General features: G+C 33.3%; 2 protein-coding genes and 1 pseudogene across 18 annotated transcripts; 2 read left to right on the top strand and 1 right to left on the bottom strand.

Annotated features, from left to right (window-relative positions):
• Positions 1-7,356: 7,356 nt before the first annotated feature.
• On the bottom strand, positions 7,357-18,375 carry LOC147938859 (uncharacterized; annotated as a pseudogene).
• Positions 8,187-11,749, top strand: LOC104711606 (phospholipase D zeta 2-like). Of its 17 annotated transcripts, none has more exons than XR_015567015.1 (10): positions 8,187-8,479; positions 8,765-8,954; positions 9,052-9,268; positions 9,627-9,699; positions 9,853-9,967; positions 10,037-10,167; positions 10,270-10,397; positions 10,489-10,690; positions 10,903-10,992; positions 11,451-11,749. XR_015567015.1 is itself a non-coding variant. In XM_087467366.1 (9 exons), the coding sequence occupies exons 6-8, from the start codon at positions 10,096-10,098 to the stop codon at positions 10,647-10,649; spliced, it is 234 nt and encodes a 77-aa protein (XP_087323492.1). In that variant the 5' UTR covers positions 8,190-8,479; positions 8,765-8,954; positions 9,052-9,268; positions 9,627-9,699; positions 9,853-9,967; positions 10,037-10,095; the 3' UTR covers positions 10,650-10,690; positions 10,903-11,152. The 17 variants fall into 17 exon arrangements, 3 of the variants coding, with proteins under 3 accessions (XP_087323492.1, XP_087323490.1, XP_087323491.1); XR_015567023.1 differs by having other exon boundaries at positions 8,190-8,479; positions 9,853-9,930; positions 10,616-10,690; XR_015567018.1 differs by having other exon boundaries at positions 8,190-8,479; positions 9,853-9,930.
• On the top strand, positions 18,062-20,919 carry LOC147938858 (uncharacterized). Its single transcript, XM_087464136.1, has 6 exons — positions 18,062-18,183; positions 18,283-18,645; positions 18,754-18,886; positions 18,990-19,243; positions 19,342-19,548; positions 20,165-20,919. Exons 4-6 carry the CDS (start codon positions 19,103-19,105, stop codon positions 20,207-20,209), a joined length of 393 nt encoding a protein of 130 aa, XP_087320262.1. The 5' UTR covers positions 18,062-18,183; positions 18,283-18,645; positions 18,754-18,886; positions 18,990-19,102; the 3' UTR covers positions 20,210-20,919.
• The last annotated feature ends 211 nt before the right edge of the window (positions 20,920-21,130 follow it).

Here is a 21,130-nt window from a genome sequence, read left to right as displayed (position 1 = left end):
TATACCTAGGTAGCGGATCGGTAGTTGCCCATGACTAACCCCTGTTTTGTGTTTGATCTGATCTATTTCAGCTGAGGATAGCCCCGAAGAGAAGAAACTTGTTTTTGGAAGACTGATGGCCAGACCAGAAGCAGCTTCAAACTCCTTTAGGATGGTGAGGACCGTTTGGACTGAGGCTAAAGATCCATCAACAAATATTAGCAAGTTGTCTGCAAAGCATAAATGAGTAAGCTTTAAATCACGACACTTGTAATGATATTTTAATTTCCCTTCTTCTGAAGCTTTATCCAGCATGGCTGATAGACAGTTTAGAGCAAGGACAAAGAGATAACGCGAAAGCGGATCACCCTGTCTAAACCCCCTTTTGCTTTTGAAGTATCCATTTACTCACCCATTGAAGCCAACTGAGAAGGAGGGAGTGCATATACATGCCCGTAGCCGCTGAATGTAGAGCTCATAGGCTCTGGAACAGATGACTTGACTTTCTAGTGAGTTCATTATCGGTGTTACAGATAAAGTCACTGTGAAATCATCCCCTGTTGTCAAAGTAAGCGGTGCTAGTTCTGTTACAGAAGGGCTTGATAAATAAAGAATCGGTTATCCTAAGCCTGGTCGAAAACGTGCTACTCTTACTGAGACTGCTGTTGATTCTCATATTTTGATTTGTCCACTTTGCGGATTTGATGCCATCAGAGATTGACAGAGGGCTACCCGTTGATTAACTCTCTCCTGCTTTAGGACATTAACATTAAGGGGAAGACTTCGTAGATTCACTGTGCATTTGTTCTGAAAACAGCGCACTTAGCTCGGGTAATACTAATACATTATGCCCGGCATTCGTAGATCATTCCTCCTTTGCTTTTGCTAAAGACGGCATTCTATTAGAAATGGAATTGCGCAAACCCTATTTATTTCAAAAAGCCCTATTCATGTTTTTCCCCTATTCGCCTATTCTCTGGCCGTGGGTGTGGGTATCTTCTTCTACTAGCGATCTTCTTGTAATGTAAGGGGCATTGGCTGGCTTCATTCCTAGCATCTGTGCGTGGTTTACTATTACAGATTCCCTTGGAGCAAAGGAGATAGAATGCTAGCAACTTCGAAAGAATGGGGAAGGCAAGTAACTGAACTTCAAGTTGGCTTTTTCTTATCCTCTCCTTTTCAGGAGAGGTGCTTTAGCAACTCGACTGACATTCAGTGGAGTTCTTGATCTCCCTGTCGATATCTTTGAAGATTTCCGAAGGTGATAGAACACAACCATTATGCACAACATTGTTTCTCCGCTTTCAAATATGGCAAACCGTGGGCTGGGCAACAGAAAATAGAAATTGTTTTAATTGTTGTCAACATTTTGATGGCAAATTCAGAAATTGGAATTACTAGAGTTTTTCGATGTAAAAACGTAATTTTAACAAGGTGATTTTTTATGTTTTTCATATTACGTGTTGATAAGAGTGTAGTGTGATCCATGGTTACCGGATATTCGTCCCAGACCAGCGAGTGGTCGGGGGAGTTTGTGGCTGCCAAGTTTGATGGTTAACCATTTAATCAATCCAATTACGAAAGACTGGCATTTGCCTATTCTTGAGGAGTTTTTTGATCCAGTGGATGTCTCTCTTATTCGGAGTATGCCGATTAGTAAAACTTATAAACCGGACAAGTTAGTATGGCATTTTACTAAATCAGGTAAGTATTCGGTCAAATCAGGATATCGGTTGGCCCGAGAACTAATTACGGATGTTGTGTATGGTCCGACATGTATGCCCTTGCGGGCACAGTCATGGAAATTAGATGTACCCTCGCGGATTCAACACTTTTTCTGGCAGATTGGGTCAGGTACTCTTCCCGTGTTAGAACGGTTGGCGCATCGGGGTGTCCGGTGTGATGATCTATGTAAGAGATGTGACTCTGCAGTTGAGACTATAAACCATGCGCTTTTTGAGTGCCCTCGGTCGCGTTGCATTTGGGATCTTTCTCCAGTCGCGTTAGACCAGGGAGATTTCCCATATGCTTCGATTTATGCGAATTTAGATTTTATATTCTGGCGGGCTTCTTCCCAATCTGGGGCCCCGGATATAGCCTTTCGTCTCCCCTGGATTGTATGGTCGATTTGGAAAGATAGGAACAAAAAGGTTTTCCAAGGTATCGAGTTAGAGCCATCTGAAATTCTGAATCAAGCGGCTAATGATAAATTATTGTGGGAAGAGGCCAAATCATATTCGGCGCGTTATCTGGATCCTCTGCCTCTTTTGGAGGATAGGGACCTCTTTCTCCGTTGTCAGATTGATGGTTCATGGAAAAGTTCGGATCCGTTCCAGGGTCTGAGCTGGTGGTGTTGTAGTGGAAAAAATTCAACACTTCTTTTGGGAGCACGGAGTCACCGACGAGGCCCTACTTCCTTACACGCGGAATTAGAAGCACTGATCTGGGCTATGGTTTCTTTATTGGAGGCTGGAGTGGTTTGTCAGACTTTTGAGACAGACTGTGCTGAGCTAGTTACGATGGTGCAGACGCCTGCTGATTGGCCCGCTTTTTCGAATTTGCTTGAGGATTTCGCACTGCTCCGAACTTCTTACCCTTCCTTCAACTTAGTCAGGATTCTTCGCGACGTCAACGTAAGGGCGGATTGTCTTGCTCGGTCTTCAAAATGTTTAACTTCTGAATCCTCTTTTGTAAACTCTTTTTCTCCGGTTTGGGCAACCAATCTTGGAGTTCTCTTTTAATTTATTAATGTTTGGTTGAAAAAAAAAAGAGTGTAATGTGACACGTCACTACATATATCGGATGATATAGCTTTGCCTATTTTATAGCAAATTATTGTGACAATTAGTTACTAATTAGTAACATAAAATAAAATTATAAATTTAGTAGGAAAATTGAAGTCTATTGTAATAATTAGTGACAATATTAAATATCAATAAAGTTTATGAGAAATATATAGCTACGGATAAGTAACCATATTTTTGTGACAATTATACTCATTATTTATGATTGTAAATAATTTTGTATTAATTATTTACTAATTATTATTGAGGTAATTAGCTATACTTAAGTAACAACATTGTTGTAACAAATATACCTACTATTGTGAATTGTAACTTAAATTTGTAGTAAGTAGTTACTAATTATTTTTGTAGTAATTAGCTACAGATAAGTAACAATATATGTGTAATAAATATACTCACTATTCTGTATAATAATAAAATTTGTAGTAAATAGTTCTAATAATTCTCACAAATTAATGTAGAAATACTGATAGGGACGGAAATTTAAAAAAACAACCATGAAGGAAATTTGTAATTATACTACAAAAAAGGTGTAGTGATATTTGAATTACAAGATCATTTATCGCTTTACTAAATGATATAATAATTAACTTAGCATTGTCTAGTGTCACTTATATTAAATGTTGCTGTATTAATGTTAACATCACTTAGTAAACGAAGTTAATTAGTTAAGGTCGATTTTTACAACGACGTTAACTTCAATACTTGCATTGCTTCCAAACCGACTCAAAATCTTAACATTATTTTATTTATATTTTTGAAAATGACATTAAAAGTAGATATGTTATTTTTGGCATATTATAATATGTTTAAAGTATAAATTTACTGTAATCTATATATAATAGCAATCTGAATAAATGCCACCAAAAGTTGTGTCTTTTCAATCGTACTTTTTGGATAATTTTTCAAAAAAATTTGTAGAAAATTTAAATTGTGTGTTTTATGAAAAGTTGCAATTTTTCATTGTAGAGTTGTGTTTATTCGAATATTCATATCTTTTGAAATATATATATATATATATATATATATTTGTTTGTTTGAACTGTTTTCATTTTTTTGTTATGACACACAATAATATAAAATTTCAATTTCAACAGTTTTTTACATCTTTCTAAATTATTCTCTAGAATTCATTTTTTTAAAGTAAAGAAATTTCTCTAATTCTTGATTTAACAAAAGATTTTTGGAATGATGAATCTAATTTACAACTTTTAGTTAATTTTAACTATAAAAATTTAATGAAAATATCTAGAGCTTTTTTCCAAGAGTTAGATGGATTATATAGTGAGTTTTTGGATTTGACTTTTCAATATGGTAATAGATGCTTTCTATTTAAAAGCAGTTTATATGAGTTATTAGATATAATCAAGTGCAAAATGTCCACATGGAGAAATAAAATCATTCATTTTCTCTCCCAGACATGATTTCCGAGACATCTCTTTTAACCAAGCATTTCGACGCCGGCGGAGCTGCTGCTCGCCGGCGTCGGGATCTCTCCGACACATCTCACTCTCGTCCCCGATCTGCTTCTTTAAGTGCTCTCTTTTGCAATTTTTTCCCCAAATTTTCTTTTTGTTTAACCCTTCTCAAACTCTCTTCTTTGTTACCTCCATACCAAACCCCGACCTTTGCCTACTCCAGCTGACATTCTCTCCACCGAAGATGTTCTGTAATCGACAAAAATCTCTGCAATATTTGGGCAGCCACTACAACCATCCGTCATTTTAGCGATTGATGGCGAAACTAGAGTTTTTCCCAGTGGACTTAGTTTCCAAATTTGATTCAGTATATGGCCAATGTTCTGCTTCCGCTAATTCTACAAGCACCGGAGATGTTATTTGCACCGCAAATCTTTCCGTCAAGTTCGGACAGACTCCTCACTCAGCCCTTAATTTGGCAAGCGTTTGTGACTCTAGGATTTTCCCCAGTGGACCTAGTCTCCAAACTCGAATCAAGACACAACCACCGGCCAATCCCGCCGATCTATCACGCACAAGAGTTGCTCTATGCTCCGCAAAGCTCTCTGCGTTTTCCGGCCAGCCGCCACACCCAAACTCTTCGATTGGAAAACTAGGTTTTCTCTTGGTGGACCATGTCCTATCTACATGCCCATTAAGTTTACCAAAAGTAAAGCCCACAGCTTCAACACCCAGGTCCATTAACTCTAAACTTCTTCTAAACTCGTTTCTAAGTGATTTCGATATGGTGTTTGTAAGAGTTTTCGACAACTTCTGCAATTTCTATCGACACTCTTGATTCAGGAAAGCTATTATCAATTGCGAACCCTGGGTTGAAGCGATTACTCGACAAAATCTGCTCATCAAAGCTCAAGGCAATCGAGACTCCCGCTTCTGTTTTCTATCAATTCCTGGGACAAGTCCCATTCAATTGCTGATCCAACGCTAAATCCATGTAAGTCCAATTATGATCTTTTGCTCCATGTGTCGAAGCCATATTATAGCCGAAGGTGTGATCAAGATCACTTTCACTATGATTTCCATTTGAGAAGTGATTCGTCATCGTTGTTATGGCTCTGCTTAAATTCCTTGAGAATCATGGCATTAGTTTCCAGTTTAGCCTTGTTATTTGAACCCTCTTGTTTGAAGTTCTATGGCTCTTTGATCCCGATTCCAAGTTGTCTCTTTGACTACGGCTTTGGTATGTCCAAGGCCAAATGTTCTTCGACGGCAGCTCTAGCAAATATCTTCAAGCTTCAGAGCACTTTCAACCATGCTCAAAATCTTGTCAAGCTACTTCTCCGTGAACTCAAACCGGTAAGAACCTCAGCTCTGACCTCTTCATTAACGCCAACTCGTCTCAGGACAGTGGCTATCACCTTTTCCACTGATTTGATCATGGAAGAGCTTGTCGACAATCTTGATCTCACATGTTCCAAGTATCTTCATGAATTTGGCTCAAAGCTCTCAAGAACCTATTGCCGACTATTCTTAACTGTATTTTCTTGTTGTTTGGCATTGGGGAATGCCCTTTTATCTTGTATTGTAACCATTGCTTGTATGATACTTCACTCCTTTGAGTAATGAAATGCAAGTGTTTGACAAAAAAAAGATATAATTAAGTGCAGACACAACAGTTGCAATTTTTTGTAGTACCTTTTCGTAAAAATTTTGTTTTTTTTTTTTTAATTCAAACGGTTGTATCTGTTCATTGTAGAGTTGTTTTCTTTTCACTATATTTTATTTCTGTTTTTTTCATCACAACTTTTTGTTCTAATAGGTGTATCTATTTAAATAGTCATGTCTTTTGAACTCTCTTTATATTTGTCTCTTCATCAGTAACTAACAAGTTTGTTGAAACAAATTTTCCATTTTGTGTTGAACCTAAATAATTGAATATTACTATCTAATATTCAACGTTACTCTATAATCTAACTAAAATTTTAGAAATGATTATAACAATAGAGAAATTTAATACAACTTAATATATAATTTACAGTTGCGTTTAATTATCGTAACTTTTTGTTAGAAAAATATTTAAATATTTAAAGATAAAAATAACAATCTGAATAAATGCGAACAACAGTTGCGACTTCTCATAGTACTTTTTTGTAAAAAAAATTATTTTTTCATTTGTTATTTTGTAAACTCAAACAGTTGTATTTGTTTATTGTAGAGTTGTATCTCTCACTATATTTTATTCTTTTTTTCATCACAAGTTTTCGTTCTAATTGGTATCTCTATTTAAATAGTCATGTCTTTTGAACTTTCTATATATTTGTCTCGTCATCAATAAGTAACAAATCATTGTTCGTTGAAACAAATTTTCTGTTTTATGTTGAATCAAAATAATTTGAATACTAATATCTAATATTCAACGTTATAGTAATATAGAAATTTAATAAAACTTAATATAGAATTTACAATTGCGTCATTGTAATTTTCATTTAAAAACTATTTTAATATTAAAAATTTAATTTATTTTGTTTTTAAAAGTTGTGTATTTTAATTTAAATTTTTCGTTGATACAGTTTCAATCATTATTAAATATATTTTTAATTATTATTATTTAATAGAAATTTATATTTACTCATTACAACCATTAGTTCAATATTCTCAGTTAGGATCACTTTGTCGTAATGATTTTTTTAATTGTAGCTTTTTACCATAATTCTTCATAAAATTTCTTATATTTATAATAATTTAAACAATTTTTTTTTGCAAAGTTGCATCTACTCTACATAATATTTTTTATTATAAGTTTTTATTTTGATGGTTGTGTTTTTAGTAACAATTTATGTTTAGTTTTTATGTATTCAAACTATTCAATTACATTCAAACGATTTCATAATGTATAATTTTAATATTTAAATTTAATTTCATTTTTCTAAAATACAATAATAATCTAAAAAATAAAAAATCATGTTCGATATGAAATCATAATAGATTAAACTTAAAAAGTTATGCATTACATCATTGTTCACTGTTTTAGCAGAGCACTAAACACTCATTGAAGTTTTAAACTAAGAAAGACTGAATGTTCATCAAAGCATAAGCAGAATAACATAAACTACTTGCAAGCACCCATTCTACTTGAAACCATCTCCTTCTAACCATTAGTCCCTGAATTAACAGTAACATAACCATAAAAAAAAGTACTATCAATGTCAAATTTGACTATTGCAAAGCACACGAAAGTAAGAGAAATATATATAGAGTTAACCTTTTGCAAGTGCAATTGTTGGTACTCGCAAGTTGATAGATAACTTCATTCAACCTATTCACTTTATCTTCCAATTCACTCATCTTCACCAACTTAGCTTCTAACTCACAAACTCTGTGTTCCTCAAGCCAATTACTTATGTTGCATCATTGGATGTTGTTGTGGTGCGATTCTGAAAAAATGTCGACGGAGTGAGTGGGACCAAGTCCAACACAACGAACATGACCAGGCTGTTCAGTCCCAAATACTTGAACGAATTCATCATTTGAAGTTGAGGTAGCGTTGTTCCCATATGTGTTTCCAGCGTTTTGAGTGATCTTCTCTTCTAGTTGCTCCTGAAAGTAAAACAAATTACCAGAAAACTTAACAAACTGCTCAATGAAGATTCAGTTGAAATTATAACATAAATTATAACCAAATAATATAATTGATCGAGAGATAAACATATCTCTGAAAATTATAGTTCTATTGTCAAGTGTGTATGCCCATTAATAAAGCTTAAATATTACTCCCCCTGTTTCAATATGTTAGATGTTTTGAGGTTTATTTGGTGTTTCAAAATATAGGATGTTCTTTATCCCTATATAAAATTAATTCCTACTATTAAAAGGAAAACGTTGCTTGAAAAAAACCTTAGTTTTGTAAGAAATTACAATACAATGCCATTGGAATTATGTTCAAATTTTCGAATTTTTTAAAGGGTACTAAAGAAATTTCCAAAGCGATGTAAATGGATAAAGATGCGGATCTTTTTTATCCGGTAACCTGACCCGGTTTCAAGTTATAATCTTAGCCGTTAAATATTTTCTTCAGAATAAATCTCAACCATCCATTAACTAAGCGTTTCATCCTAAACCTAAAAGCTTTTTTCTCTCTTCTACTTTCTCTCTCTCTTATTTGCAGTCTCTCCCAAATATGGATTTACAGATTTTTTTTTTTTGCTTTTTGTCGATAAAGTTGAAAAGATGATAGAGGAAGAGAAGAAGACAAACAAAAATTGTTCAAGCGTGTGTAAGGTTTTTGTTTCTTTTTACTCTTTTGATTAAGTTTAGATTTTAAATTTATGTCTGATGATTAAAACCAAATTTTAATGGAATTTTGTTTCTGAATCTTGATGTGTAATGGTTTTGGGTTCTTCTCTGGTCATAATCACGATTTTGAGATGATAAACTCAGTTTTATAAATCGTCATTGACTCAATCTCAAATATATGTGCAATTCATTATGATTTCTATATTCTAATCTTATAAATTCGATCAAATGATTTTATACATCCTGAATGGGTTTGGATTTGAAAAACAGAGATTTACAAAAAACAAAAACTGATGGCAGCAAGATGAGAAGAGAAGATATTGGTGTGACGATGGTGGTCTTAGCGTTAGTGTTTTTGCAGTTTACGTCGGCTGATTTCATGGAAGGATTCAATTCCACCGTCTTTGCATCAAGTCAGAGCCACTCTCTTCATTTGCCCCATCTCTTTCATCTCCGCTTGGTAAGTTCAATCAGTTTTTTTATCCATCCATTTGAATTATATTACATCGCCACATGAATATTGATGAAAATCTATATCCATATGAATTGGTTAATAGGAAAAAAACAAAAAAAAAAAAACAAACCTTTTCTGAGAGTAAGAGGCTTTTGGTGGGTGGCTGTTGTTGAATCAGAAACCTCATTTTAAAGGGATACATCATGACATGTCTTCTTTCGCCATGGCGATGACTTTTCTCAGTGGTCCCAAATTGCTTACTGTCTTGCTCAACCAAGCCAACACCAGTTATTTATTCGGCTGCGTCTTACCTGTGATTGGTATATTCGCTTGGTCCCTTCGGTTGATCCTTCAAATTTTGATTAATTAATATACAGATTTGGGTTGTCTGAGTTGGAGGTTTTGTTTGTCTAAGTTATAGATAGATTGCAGGTTTTATTTTAAAATTTTGTAGAATTTGGTTATTTAAGTTGCAGAACATGTTTTCCCAGAATATATAAGCAAGAATTGATTTTAGAGGACAAGGTATGAAAGTCGTACAACCTTTTCCAAGAGAGTTTTCAGCTTTTGGTTATTTAAATATATGTTTTCATGTGACCCTTTCAATGATTCATATTTAATAATCTTCACTTTGATCTACTGTTCTTATGAATATAATCTATTGAGCTGTTGGTGCAGCTTACATGGGATCAGTTGGAAATAATAAATACAAAGATCTAATGAAGAAGGATGTACAACAGGTTGTGGCAATGTAAGCTAATTCTCTGGTTTTCATGTTTTTAGCTTTATTTGAGTTCATGTACAGCAGGTGGTTGGTTTCTCTATGAGAAAAGTATAAAGTTATTAATTTTTGTAAAATATCATAATAAAAGTGAAATTAAAATGACATGTTGTTTTGTATCAGGTTCACCATCATCGCAATGAGTCGTCGTCAACTGGAACTTGCGATGCTTGTGTTGTAATGGAGAAAACCTGCTCAATGGTCTTGGAAAACCAGCAGCAAAATTCAAATTATAATGGTTATTTGTTCTTCTTTTTTCTTAATCCATATAGTCTTAAATTTCATTAATCAATCGATCGTGTTTCAGATTGGAGTTGTGATCGAAGACAAAGAATTTGTCGAATCTTCATGAACGGAGTGAAGTGAATGGCCGGGAAATTCTCTTACAGTCTTAGATGTTCCTTGTGGTCAGAGCATCTCGGCCTTCACGCCGGGGAGGTACTTTTACATATATATTTTCTAGAAACGCCTATACTTAACATTCTTGACTTCATAGCAAATTTTAAAATGTTAATATAATCTTATATTTTTTGTGTTTAGATGAAAATAATCGAAGAACCGATCAAAGATGCAACATACAAGGACTTGTGGATGGCAACAGCTAAGAAGAACGCTGACATCTACAACCAAGTCTTCTCTTGCATTCCTAATGAGCATATACGCTCAAGGTTCATACTTCTCTTTTTAGTTTCCTTAATTAACACACTCCTTGCCCTCAATATGAGATGATCTAATGATTCTTTTGATCTAAAAACACAGAACTGCCTTGAGAGAGAACATGTCTCTTATAAAAGATAACTAGAGGCTGAATGAGACAAGAGGTCACCTTGTGTGTTTCCCATTACAGTTCATGTGTCTGATGATTAATTGGTCTTGACATTTCCAGACATGTTGGTGATCACCGCTATAGGCACTCTTAGAATATTTTGTGGTAATCAATAGATGAGGCTTTAAATACAATGTAAGTTTTCCTCATATATAACGGGTTGTTTGTAAATATTCTTTTCCCCGTTTGTTTGATTTTTTTTTCCTCATTATTGTGATGAACATTATGTTTTGGCTTTTTCTATTTTTCTTTGTTTGTATGAAATCTGGATTTTAGCATTATCATTTAGTAGCCATAGAATCTGCTATAAGACTTTATCAAGTGCCTTTTAATTTGAATGTTGCAAGGTTTTCCAGCTGAGGAACGGGAGAGATGTAGAAGAAGATAGTACTTCATATGAGAGTTTCAAATTAAGGAGATAAAGATTGGAATTAACAGTGAGTTTCGGTTTACGATGAAATTCAATTAGTGATGTGAATCGACATTCTCACTATCTTGATTGTTTGAATTGTGTTTTAAGAAATTATTTGAGTCCATAATGTTGTTTTCTGGATATGACGAGTAGGTGACTATGATAATCAACGTAGCTTAAAATCATTTAGGTTCACGTTGCAGAGTTTTATCGTCTAAGTTGCATGTTTGGTTTGTATAAGCTATAGATTGCAGGTTTTTGTGAATTAATTTGCAGAATTTGGTTGTCTAAGTTACAGGATTTTGTTTTTAAGTTGAACGTTTGGTTTGTTTGGTTTCTACTTTCCAAGTTATATAAACTGTAGGTTTTGGTTAAACAATTTGCAGAATTTTGTAAACAAAACTACATCTTTTGATTTTCTAAGTTACAAATTGCAGTTTTTGGTCGACTAATTTTAATTTGATTTGGCGAACTAATTTGCAGATATTGGTTCGAGAAATTATAGGTTTTAATTTCGAAGCTGCAAGGTTTGGTTTGAGAATATGAAACACTACCTTCTCTGCAAATTTTTAATGAGATGTAGTTTTTTTCTTATCAATGTTTGGGATTTGAGTAGTTGTTTAGTTTGAGACTTTGAGTAGTTGCAATTTTTCATTTTGAGACTTGAGTTCAATCTATCGAATATAAATTATGTAAATATTGTCAAATTATATTTATCGAAGACAAATTGTATTGATTTGACGCAGAAATAATATTTAATAAAAATGTTATAGTCAAAAAAAGATCGTGTTTCAGGGTTTATTATTGCCAGGTTCTGTGAATCAAATAGTGAAACGATGATTGCAACGGGTGAACGAACTTTATAACGTTGTCACCTTGTGCTTTTTAGTCAAAAGTCTTAATCTTTTTTTGTAGAAGTTATTGTCTTTGCTCTTTCTTCTTGATGGGTTGGTCTTATATGTTTGTGTTTCTTTGGTTATAACAATGTCTGTCTTTTGGATTTCATAGTGTCTGTCTTTTTGGATTGCAACAATACAAATTAAAAACAAACTGAAATTTGATATTTGGATTTGAATTTAAGACTTGAATTTAAGACGTCTAAGCAAATTGTAAGAAATATTTTGATTAGTTGAGAAAATATAGGTAGATGAATTCAAGTGTTAAGCTTTCACTAATTTGGATAAGGATTGACTATGCGACAGCATTTTGAAAATTTGGGTTTTTTTGAAAAATAATTATATAGTTTTTGAAAACTATACTTTTTGGATTATTTCAACTAAGTAAATAAAAAAATATTCAACGGAGAAATATGGTATCCCGTCTAACTTACCCAATCTCATTTAGTAAATATTGTTTAACGAGTAATTATTTAAAAGAGAACGAACATAAGACAAAAAAAATTATGATGGATACGGGATGAGACAAGACTGGATGAGACAAGACGAGATGAGACGGGATTTGTCGGGAAGAGAGGGGATGGTTAAACGAGTAATTATTTCATGTTTTGCAAAGTAAATACATTTAGGGTTAAATTTTTAAAATTTTACATGAAAAGAACGTACCTGTACTATAGCACCCATGTTCATATAATTCTGAGTTATTTTACAAATTTAAAATTTGTATGAAAATATTTGTCTCGTGCTGTAGCACAGGTTATTACCTTCACACGGGTATTTTGAGAATTTTTGGTATTTTTGATAATATTTTGAGAGTTTTGAGAATTATAATTTCTACTAACTATAGAAATTTTAACATACAAATGGAGAATGCATGTATTTTGTCTAAATTCTTAGCCATAAATTATTAATAATATTATTATATTGATAGTTCATTAAAATAAAATGGTTATGAGACATAAAATTTCTAATGGGATGGATCAAAACGGGAAAGGGATGAAATAGGACAGGACAAGATTTAACACCAGTAACAAAATTACTTTAACATTTTCAATAAATACGGGCTGTCTTTGATTATTATGGATGGATTACAAAAAAGTATCTATTTTCCCGCTAATGAAGATGATGATCATGTTTATTTTCGGTACGGATTGCGGTATCTACATATACACCAAAATATTGACAAAACACCGTGAAAGAGTGGCCAACTAATTTTAACGAAAAAAAATATTACTATTATACCATTTAAATTTTCCAATAGACAAACGTTTATTATTTGACTGAATATATGTTTTACCAGTATTTTTTAAGTAATTTAATTTACTAATTGAGTACATATACTTTAAAAACAATAATTAAATTTTGAGAAAATTCCAGTTTATTTATGGTATTAAGACGAAAAATAGTATATGTAAACTAAAACGGGTAAATTCGAATAATGAAAAAGAATATATTGAATAGTTTTTTTATAAAAAAGGGACATAAAATTTAGATTAAAGTACAAAATAAAAAATATAGGTAGATGAATTCAAGTATCAAGTTTTCACTAATTTGGATAAGGATTGACTATACGATAGTTAATTAACAACTTTGGAACGGGCACTTTAAAAATTTTGGTATTTTTGGAAATAATTATATAGTTTTTTAAAATGATAATTTTTTGGATAATTTTAACTGACTTAATAAAAAAGATCAACAGAGAACTCAGGTATTCCATTTAATTTTCTTACCTAATCTCTTTTAGTAAATATTGTCTAACGAGTAACTATTTAAAAGAGAACGAATATAAGACAAAATATTATGATAGATACGGAACGAGACGGGATGAAACGAGACAAGACTGGATGAGATGAGACTGGATGAGACAAGACGAGATGAGACAGGATGAGATGGGACGAGAGGTGAGGAGATGGGACGGGAATGGACGTGTTTCCAGTTCTAGAATAAATATGTTTATGTTTAATTTTTTATTTAAATTAAAATAACACACATGTACTATAGTATCCGCACATGTACTATAGCATCTGTGTTAATATAATTTTAGTCATTTACGAATTTAAAATTTATATGAAAAAATTTTGTCCCGTGCTACGGTACGGGTTACTACCTAGTACTATTTTATTAAAAAAACGTTTTATCTTTAGAGTTTATTGCTTTAGTTTCCCAGGTTATACAACTTACGATATAGTTGACAGAGTTTAATTTTTCAGATTTATTACATTTTTTAGTCCCAAAATATTTTTTTCTCAACACCCACTATAAAACCGGGACACAGTTGTTAGTTCTAGATATCAAATCAAAAGAAATTTCTTTTGAATACTCAAATGGATCAAAAAGAAAAGTCAGAACGAAAAAAAAATTAAAGAAGAAGAAGATGTTCAACCGACTCGCCCAATAAGTGCAAGCAACCCTCAAGACTTTGATTTAAACAAGAAGATCTATTTCTACGAAGGAAAGATTGATCCCAACAAAGAAGTAGAAGACACTATCTTGGTTATGTTAAAGATTTATGTGCCAAGTCTTTTTTAGCATCGATCTTTCTTCTCTATAGTTCTATGTGAGTTTCTTTCTTCTGGTTTCTTACGATGTTTATAAGGAACTAATAAATCTATAAAAATCATCTAAATAAAATATCTTTGCCATTTCGAATAATCTTATTGATCTGCCCACTAAGTCAAAATTTTAAATTTTTAAATCAAATAAAAATCAATCATAACATAATCCAACAAGAAAGCCTCCATCTATCGGAAGTTCCGATCATAACATTATCCAAACACATGACAATAAAAAACAATAAAAAACAAAAACAAAACAGTAAGTTCACGAATTCGACAAATTTAGTGTGTTCAACACACTTTGGACTAATACAGGATCACAACTTATTTGTATAGGAAGCTGATCATCTTTTTCCAACGCCGATTTGCTTATATGTGGTGTCTTGTACTTGTTCGATCCTCCAACTTTCATAATCTCTTGCATGCACGATTGAAGAGTTAGGAAAATATGGTTTACCTTTTCCGTGGAGTAGTTTTCAAAAGACTCTTCTACCGCACGAACAAGATCTTCGATGGTTTTTGGACACTCTTAATGTTGTAACGATTGAATAGCACTAAAAAATCCAAGATCTAAAATATTTAGATCCGGCGAGTTTGGTGGCTGACACATCAACTAGATATCAAAACCATTACTTGAAGCAACTTATTGGAAATCTTTATCCCCACATGCAATATGTGTTCTTGCATTATCTTGTTGGATGTAGATAGTTTTCCCTCGATCTTCTTGTGACACCCCGATTTCAGGGACATGCGGAGAGGTTTAAAAGAATTGATTTGGCCACCTATGTTACCAAAGTGGACTTATCTTTTCTGCCAAGGGTCCTGAGAGAACTCTAGAGTTAAGCGTGCTTGAGCTGGAGTAGTCTCAAGATGAGTGACCTTCCGGGAAGTGACTGTCGGAACTGTGTGAGTGAGGACAAAACAAAAGGAAATATCATGTGGTGATTTGTAGGGACGGTAACAAGTCTTTAAAACCTCCCGGAGAGGTGGCGATCGTGGCGTGGTATCAGAGCCGAACCCAAATAAGTGTGGAGTCGAATGGGCTCACACCGTCTGGGGTGACGGTCTTGGTGCGCAACGAGGACGTTGCGATCTGTTAGTTGGTGTGAATTGTGACACCCAGGTTTCAGGGACATGCAGAGAGGTTTAAAAGAATTGATTTGGCCACCTATATCACCAAAGTGCACTTATCTTTTCGGTCAAGGGTCCTGAGAAATCTCTAGAGTTAAGCGTGCTTGAGCTGGAGTAGTCTCAGGATGGATGACCTTCCGGGAAATGACTTTCGGAACTGTGTGAGTGAGGACAAAACACAAGGAAAGATCATGTGGTGATTTGTAGGGACGGTAACAAGTCTTTAAAACCTCTCGGACGTAGCAAATCGACCGTCGGATATGGATGGGCTCACGGCCTTAGTGAGAGGACGTGAGACCCATTAAAGAAGGTGGGCCCATAGACTAGGATTGGACATAGGACCCACTGAGAGGTGGCGATAGGGACGTTACAGTTTTTTTCTAGTGACCACTTTTCATGAATAACAGGAAGAACCTTTTCAATCAAACATGCTTTTAGATCTTCTCTTTTGACCGATGTTGCTGACCGATCTTCTCTATTTTTACTTCGTCTCTTAGCTGGCTCTATAGTAACAAAACGAAATATTCCAATCTTTCCAGAAAATATCTCCTTTCCTTCCTCGTCAAACCTTGGATGAGCCATAGCAGCTAAAAATATTACTTTTCCGATGTAATTCTTACTTTGACATGTACATAGCAGCTAAACTGTATGAGTCATGACTTTAAACTATGTAAAACAAAATCGTAACTAAATTTAAAAGAGCCTAAATAACTGGAATATTAGAACAATTAGAAAACTATCCTCAAACAAAGAATATGTGACTAATTAAGAAGAACTAATAGAGAAAAAGTAGGAACAAAAAAATAATCAGTAACCAACTTCAGTTTTATTATGCCAAAAAAAAAAAAAAATACCTGGAACAACTGTAAAGTCTCCATTGCCATTGCTAAAAGTTTCTTCTGTTGGTGGGATTTCTTTTAAATCAAACAAAAAATCATTCTCATTATTTAGTAGTGACATACTCAAATCATTTAGAATTGTGAAATAAAAATTAGAAACTATTCTCATTTTGAAACTTAAATAAGCATAACAGATTCACAAAAAAATTACATTGGCTCCAATGTAAAATTTTTGAATTTTAAGTTTAAAAGAAATTATGTAAAACGTTGGCTCTATTTTTTTCAAGTAAATTAGATTCACCAAAATTTTACTTTGTCTACATTGTGTAACGACGTTTAGTATTTCTTTTTATTAATTATTTTTTTTTGGGCCTTTTTGGGCAAAATAATTAAGCACGTTTTGCCCACTTTAATTGCTTTAACTGTTTTAGTTGAGTGTTTTAATTAAATAAAAATTTTTTTAATCTGTGTGCTAAACATAAAAAAACTAATATATTGAAACGGAGGGAGTAGTACATTACTAAACAAAAGAGAGTAACAAAAGCTTAAATACTAGTGAACAATCCAGCTGAATAGTTCTTCTAACCATTTAAAATAAATAAAGTATCCATAGAAGTAAAAGCAAAGTATAAATAAGAAAATGATTGAGTAAAAAAAAAATCAAGTAATTGGTTTTGATAAAAAAAACTCACTGATAGTTCTCAAGCTTCTTCATTAACAAAATTTCCATTAGTTTTTAGGCGTGTACACACAAAAATCTCTCCACGGCCGAGACGTATACCCTTCTTGAGAGACTAGACATTTATACAAGATAAATCGAATAAGAGACAAATGAATTAATAAAGTACAAAGGGCACTTACAATTTATTTAGCCTTCCTATCGATACTTTTTTCCCTAAAGTATGTAGAGTTTTGTAATGGCTCCTACTCTTCACATTTTGCGCTCTCAACTTCTGAAACTCATTTATGTAACCATCTAAGGAACTTATAACATTATACTCCCTCTGTTTCATAATAAGTGTCATTTTGACACTTACACACAAATTAAGAAAACATATTTAAATATCTCTTATACCCTTAAAATTGATATTGACTCTTGATATTCTTCAATGAATATGAGGTTAAAGTTAGAAATTTATGCTTAATATTACATTGAAAATCTAAAATGACACTTAATTTGAAACAAAAAAATCATGCCAAAATGACACTCTTTGTGAAACAGAGGGAGTATTACAATACACTAAAATGTATGGTATCTTACCTTACCTTTTTCATCAAACTGCAAATGCACAAAATCTTGCCATTGCTCTTTTGGAATAAAATCTGGTCGAACCTCTATAGCTTCCTTTGGAGTATTATGTCGATAAAATTTCCAAGGACGAGTTTTAAAACCATTGCACTTTTGACTTAAATTTGTCAGCACAAACCTTTTGATCTTCTCATTAGAAGCATCAAAAAAAAACTTAGACTGGATATAAGTTTGAAGAGAGATAAATAGTTAAAAGTCATGTTGATAGTTGTATATTATATAAACTTTTACCATTATTATACCTGAATATACTCCCAAGCCGCCTCATCCTTTCGCCATATTGGAACCTTTCTCCAAACCACATAATTTATAGGAAATTTGTTGACATCAGTACTTAACATACCAAACCTTCACTTCCTCCTTCAAGTTGATTATGGGGACCAAACTCAAGGATAACTTTACGATTCTCCATTCCCCAAAAATTTTGTGCAGTAAGGTGTTCCTAAGTTACAATTCCATCTGAACCTGCAAGAAAAATACATCGATGTAAATTAATACCTACTATTATCTTTAGAAGTTACGTTTTTCTATCATACCTATAACATTAACCACCCATTTTCCTTTCTCACGTCCTTGTGTATGCAGAGGAGCTGAAGTATTCTAAAGAAGCTCGTCATGAAGAACATTCTTTTCGTTATCTGTTCCATCTTATGTTTCATCGGAGTCAACGGTAGACATCTGTATATAACTTTTAAAATACTTGTCTTCTTAATTAGAACAGGTCTAGAATATAGAACATAAAATAAAAAACTTGAACGAAGGTAATAACACATAATTAAATCCAAAATCCAAGTCCTGCAAGCAAATCAAATACGTAAACGTCTTCTATAATATTTCTCTAAATACGAGAAGTATGATAGACTATAATGCCCATTGACGCTCTCCTTGCTCAAGAATCCCAGAGACTCATGCATGTTCTTCATCCTAGAGACAAAACGGAGCTATGTGGTGAGTATGTGAAGCGTCAACATTAATTAACTTCATAAACTATTTGAGTTTTCTGAATTTACATATATTCTCTTCTTTCCAGTTTTGAATACAACCAGGTTCTTTCAGTTGTTTTGTGTTCTTAGGTAACCCTTCACGTCGAGCAATAGTTGCTTCAAAACGAAGACACTATAATGGTCCTTGGTACAACATCAGTTCTGTCCCTGGTGATGCTCTCATCCAGTGGTGGGAATATTTTATTGTAAGTTCCAATCTGTTTCACACCTTGTATGAGAGTACATAAATAATAAATAAATGCTCTTATTTGCAACAAGAATTTTATTGGGATCCTATAGATGGTGCAGAGGTTTACCGCCTTTGGTATCATGTTGTGGCTGCCCGTCTTAGAGACATGGTCTCTAAGGTAAATGTTTCCGGTAACAAGCTAGAATGGATAAGTGGAGGAATCTAGGAGGTTATGTTGGAGTATTGGGACTCAGATGAGTCTAAGAAGATAATCAAGATAGCTTCAGACAATAGAATGTCAGCTAGGGATGGATATGGGCCACATGCTCATACAACAGGTGCTAGATCTTTTAACCAAGTCAGATACCAAATCGTAAGTTAAATCGGTTCTCATGTGATTCACTTTATAATCAGTATAAGTCTTCCAAGTTTTCCTTGTTTCAACAATAAATTGTTTTGTTTCTTTTGTAGAGACAAAGAGAAGGCATTGAGTCTTCCATGTTGCGTGTATTGAGAGAGACTCATCGAAGAAGTGACAAGACTTATGTGGATGGACGGGAACAATCAATTGACGAAGAACTTCAAAGACAAATAGAAGCCTTCTCCCAAGCTTATGATGGCCCAACCAACGACGGCTTAGAGATCACACAACTTGATGAAGATGAACTGTACTTGAAGGTAACAGTTTCAATTCTTCCTCCAATTCTAATGTTATATGGTTCTATAAACATTTACTTACTTCTATTGCTTTTATACTTTGGAATAAACTAGCTAGATACTGTACTACAAACATATAAAACATAGTTACACCGTTAGACACAATAGTTAAAAAAAATTGTAGAAAACACAATCCATTTGTATTCGTTCATTTAATTGATTAAAATAGTTCTATTGTACTCAAAATCTGTAATTCCTTAATCTTATTTTTTAATTTTTTTTATGTTAGTATAATGATGGTATTTGTCTCAATCTGTAGTTATTATTATATTGTTGTTGTTTTGTTTTCTCTTTAGATTCGTGTTTACGTTTTTCTTATAAAAAAGTATGTCTTCTTTTTAGAAAACGTCCATCCATAAGAAGAGTTTTTTTTAGAATGTTAACGAATTATTCCCATGGAGCAAAACTTTGTTACATTTTTTAACTGTTTTATTGAGACTTACTTGAAGTTTGATTTTTGGTTTGTGGTTCTGTTCTAACAATGTTCTATCAATGACCTAACTAGTTAAGTTTTTGAATAAATATTGTATCAAATTGGAAGTTCATGAAACTGTTATCTAACTTGTTTTTTTTTTAGTATGTACTGTCTCATAATGGAAGGATCTTTGGTCGTGGAGAATAGTTTTCTACTCTTGAGCATGGGGAAAGCTCTGCTGGTGCAATAGCTACTTAAACGTTAAGTCTCCACCTTGCAACAGCAGCTGGCTGCTGTGGTTGAGTACATGAAGCAGTACATGTCTGAAGGAGCGACCACAAACTTCCCTTATGCTCAGCCCACACAAGGAACCAGAGCTTCTGTAGCTGGGACATCTCGCTTCAACAACAATAATGATGACAATCTTGCCAGAGCTGGAGTTGAAGCTAAACCTGGTAATCCACCTGAGCAATATCCTGAAGGCACTCCCATAATTGCATATCCTAACCAAGTTCCCAATGAGGAAAACCAAGAAGATGACAGTGCTGATGAGGACAATGGTGGTGCTAATTGATGAAGTGAATGGTGATGTTAGACTTCCATTCTTCTCTCATCTTAATTAAGACATTATGCTTAACAAGCTTTTCATATGCTAGCTCTCCCTGTTTGTGTTCTACTTTTGAAACTCTTTTTATGAATGCTTGTTTTTTGGTGTTTTATATGCTAGATCTCCATGTTTGTGTTCTACCTTTTTATGAATGCTTATTTTTTGGTGTATGATGTTTGAATATGATGTAATATATGTATTGTAAAAATTTCTGTTGATTTTGGTTTCTTGTACAAATGATTACTACCATATAAATGGTTTTGGTTTGTCACGTTTGCAAGCAAAATAAAAATAATTCATAGTTTTTTTTCTTCAGTTTTTTTAATACCATTTTGTTACTATCTGAAGCAATTTCCAACAAGATACTCTATTGCTAATCATGGGTATTTGCGACGACATATTTTTGTGAGTAATATAAACATTTGATACCAGTTAATATTTTGTTAGTATATTGTATCAAGTTGTGGCAAATAGCTACATATATAATAGCTAATTCTTACCACGAAACCGAAGCATTTGTT

The sequence above is a fragment of the Camelina sativa genome, chromosome 9 (assembly GCF_030686135.1).
Source record: "Camelina sativa cultivar CO46 ecotype springtype chromosome 9, ASM3068613v1".
NCBI classification, from domain to species: Eukaryota; Viridiplantae; Streptophyta; class Magnoliopsida; order Brassicales; family Brassicaceae; genus Camelina; species Camelina sativa.
Note: the sequence above shows the minus strand (reverse complement) of the source record. Positions and strands in the feature narration are given on the sequence as shown.

Excerpts from the sequence above, each read along its gene's own strand:
- LOC147938858 (XM_087464136.1), top strand. The coding sequence starts at position 19,103 with ATGTTGGAGTATTGGGACTCAGATGAGTCTAAGAAGATAATCAAGATA. Across the intron at positions 19,244-19,341 it reads ACCAAGTCAGATACCAAATC|AGACAAAGAGAAGGCATTGA; the intron begins GTAAGTTAAATC and ends TTTCTTTTGTAG. Across the intron at positions 19,549-20,164 it reads AAGATGAACTGTACTTGAAG|TATGTACTGTCTCATAATGG; the intron begins GTAACAGTTTCA and ends TTTTTTTTTTAG.
- LOC104711606 (XM_087467364.1), top strand. The coding sequence starts at position 10,096 with ATGGCCGGGAAATTCTCTTACAGTCTTAGATGTTCCTTGTGGTCAGAG. Across the intron at positions 10,168-10,269 it reads TCGGCCTTCACGCCGGGGAG|ATGAAAATAATCGAAGAACC; the intron begins GTACTTTTACAT and ends TTTTGTGTTTAG. Across the intron at positions 10,398-10,488 it reads AATGAGCATATACGCTCAAG|AACTGCCTTGAGAGAGAACA; the intron begins GTTCATACTTCT and ends CTAAAAACACAG.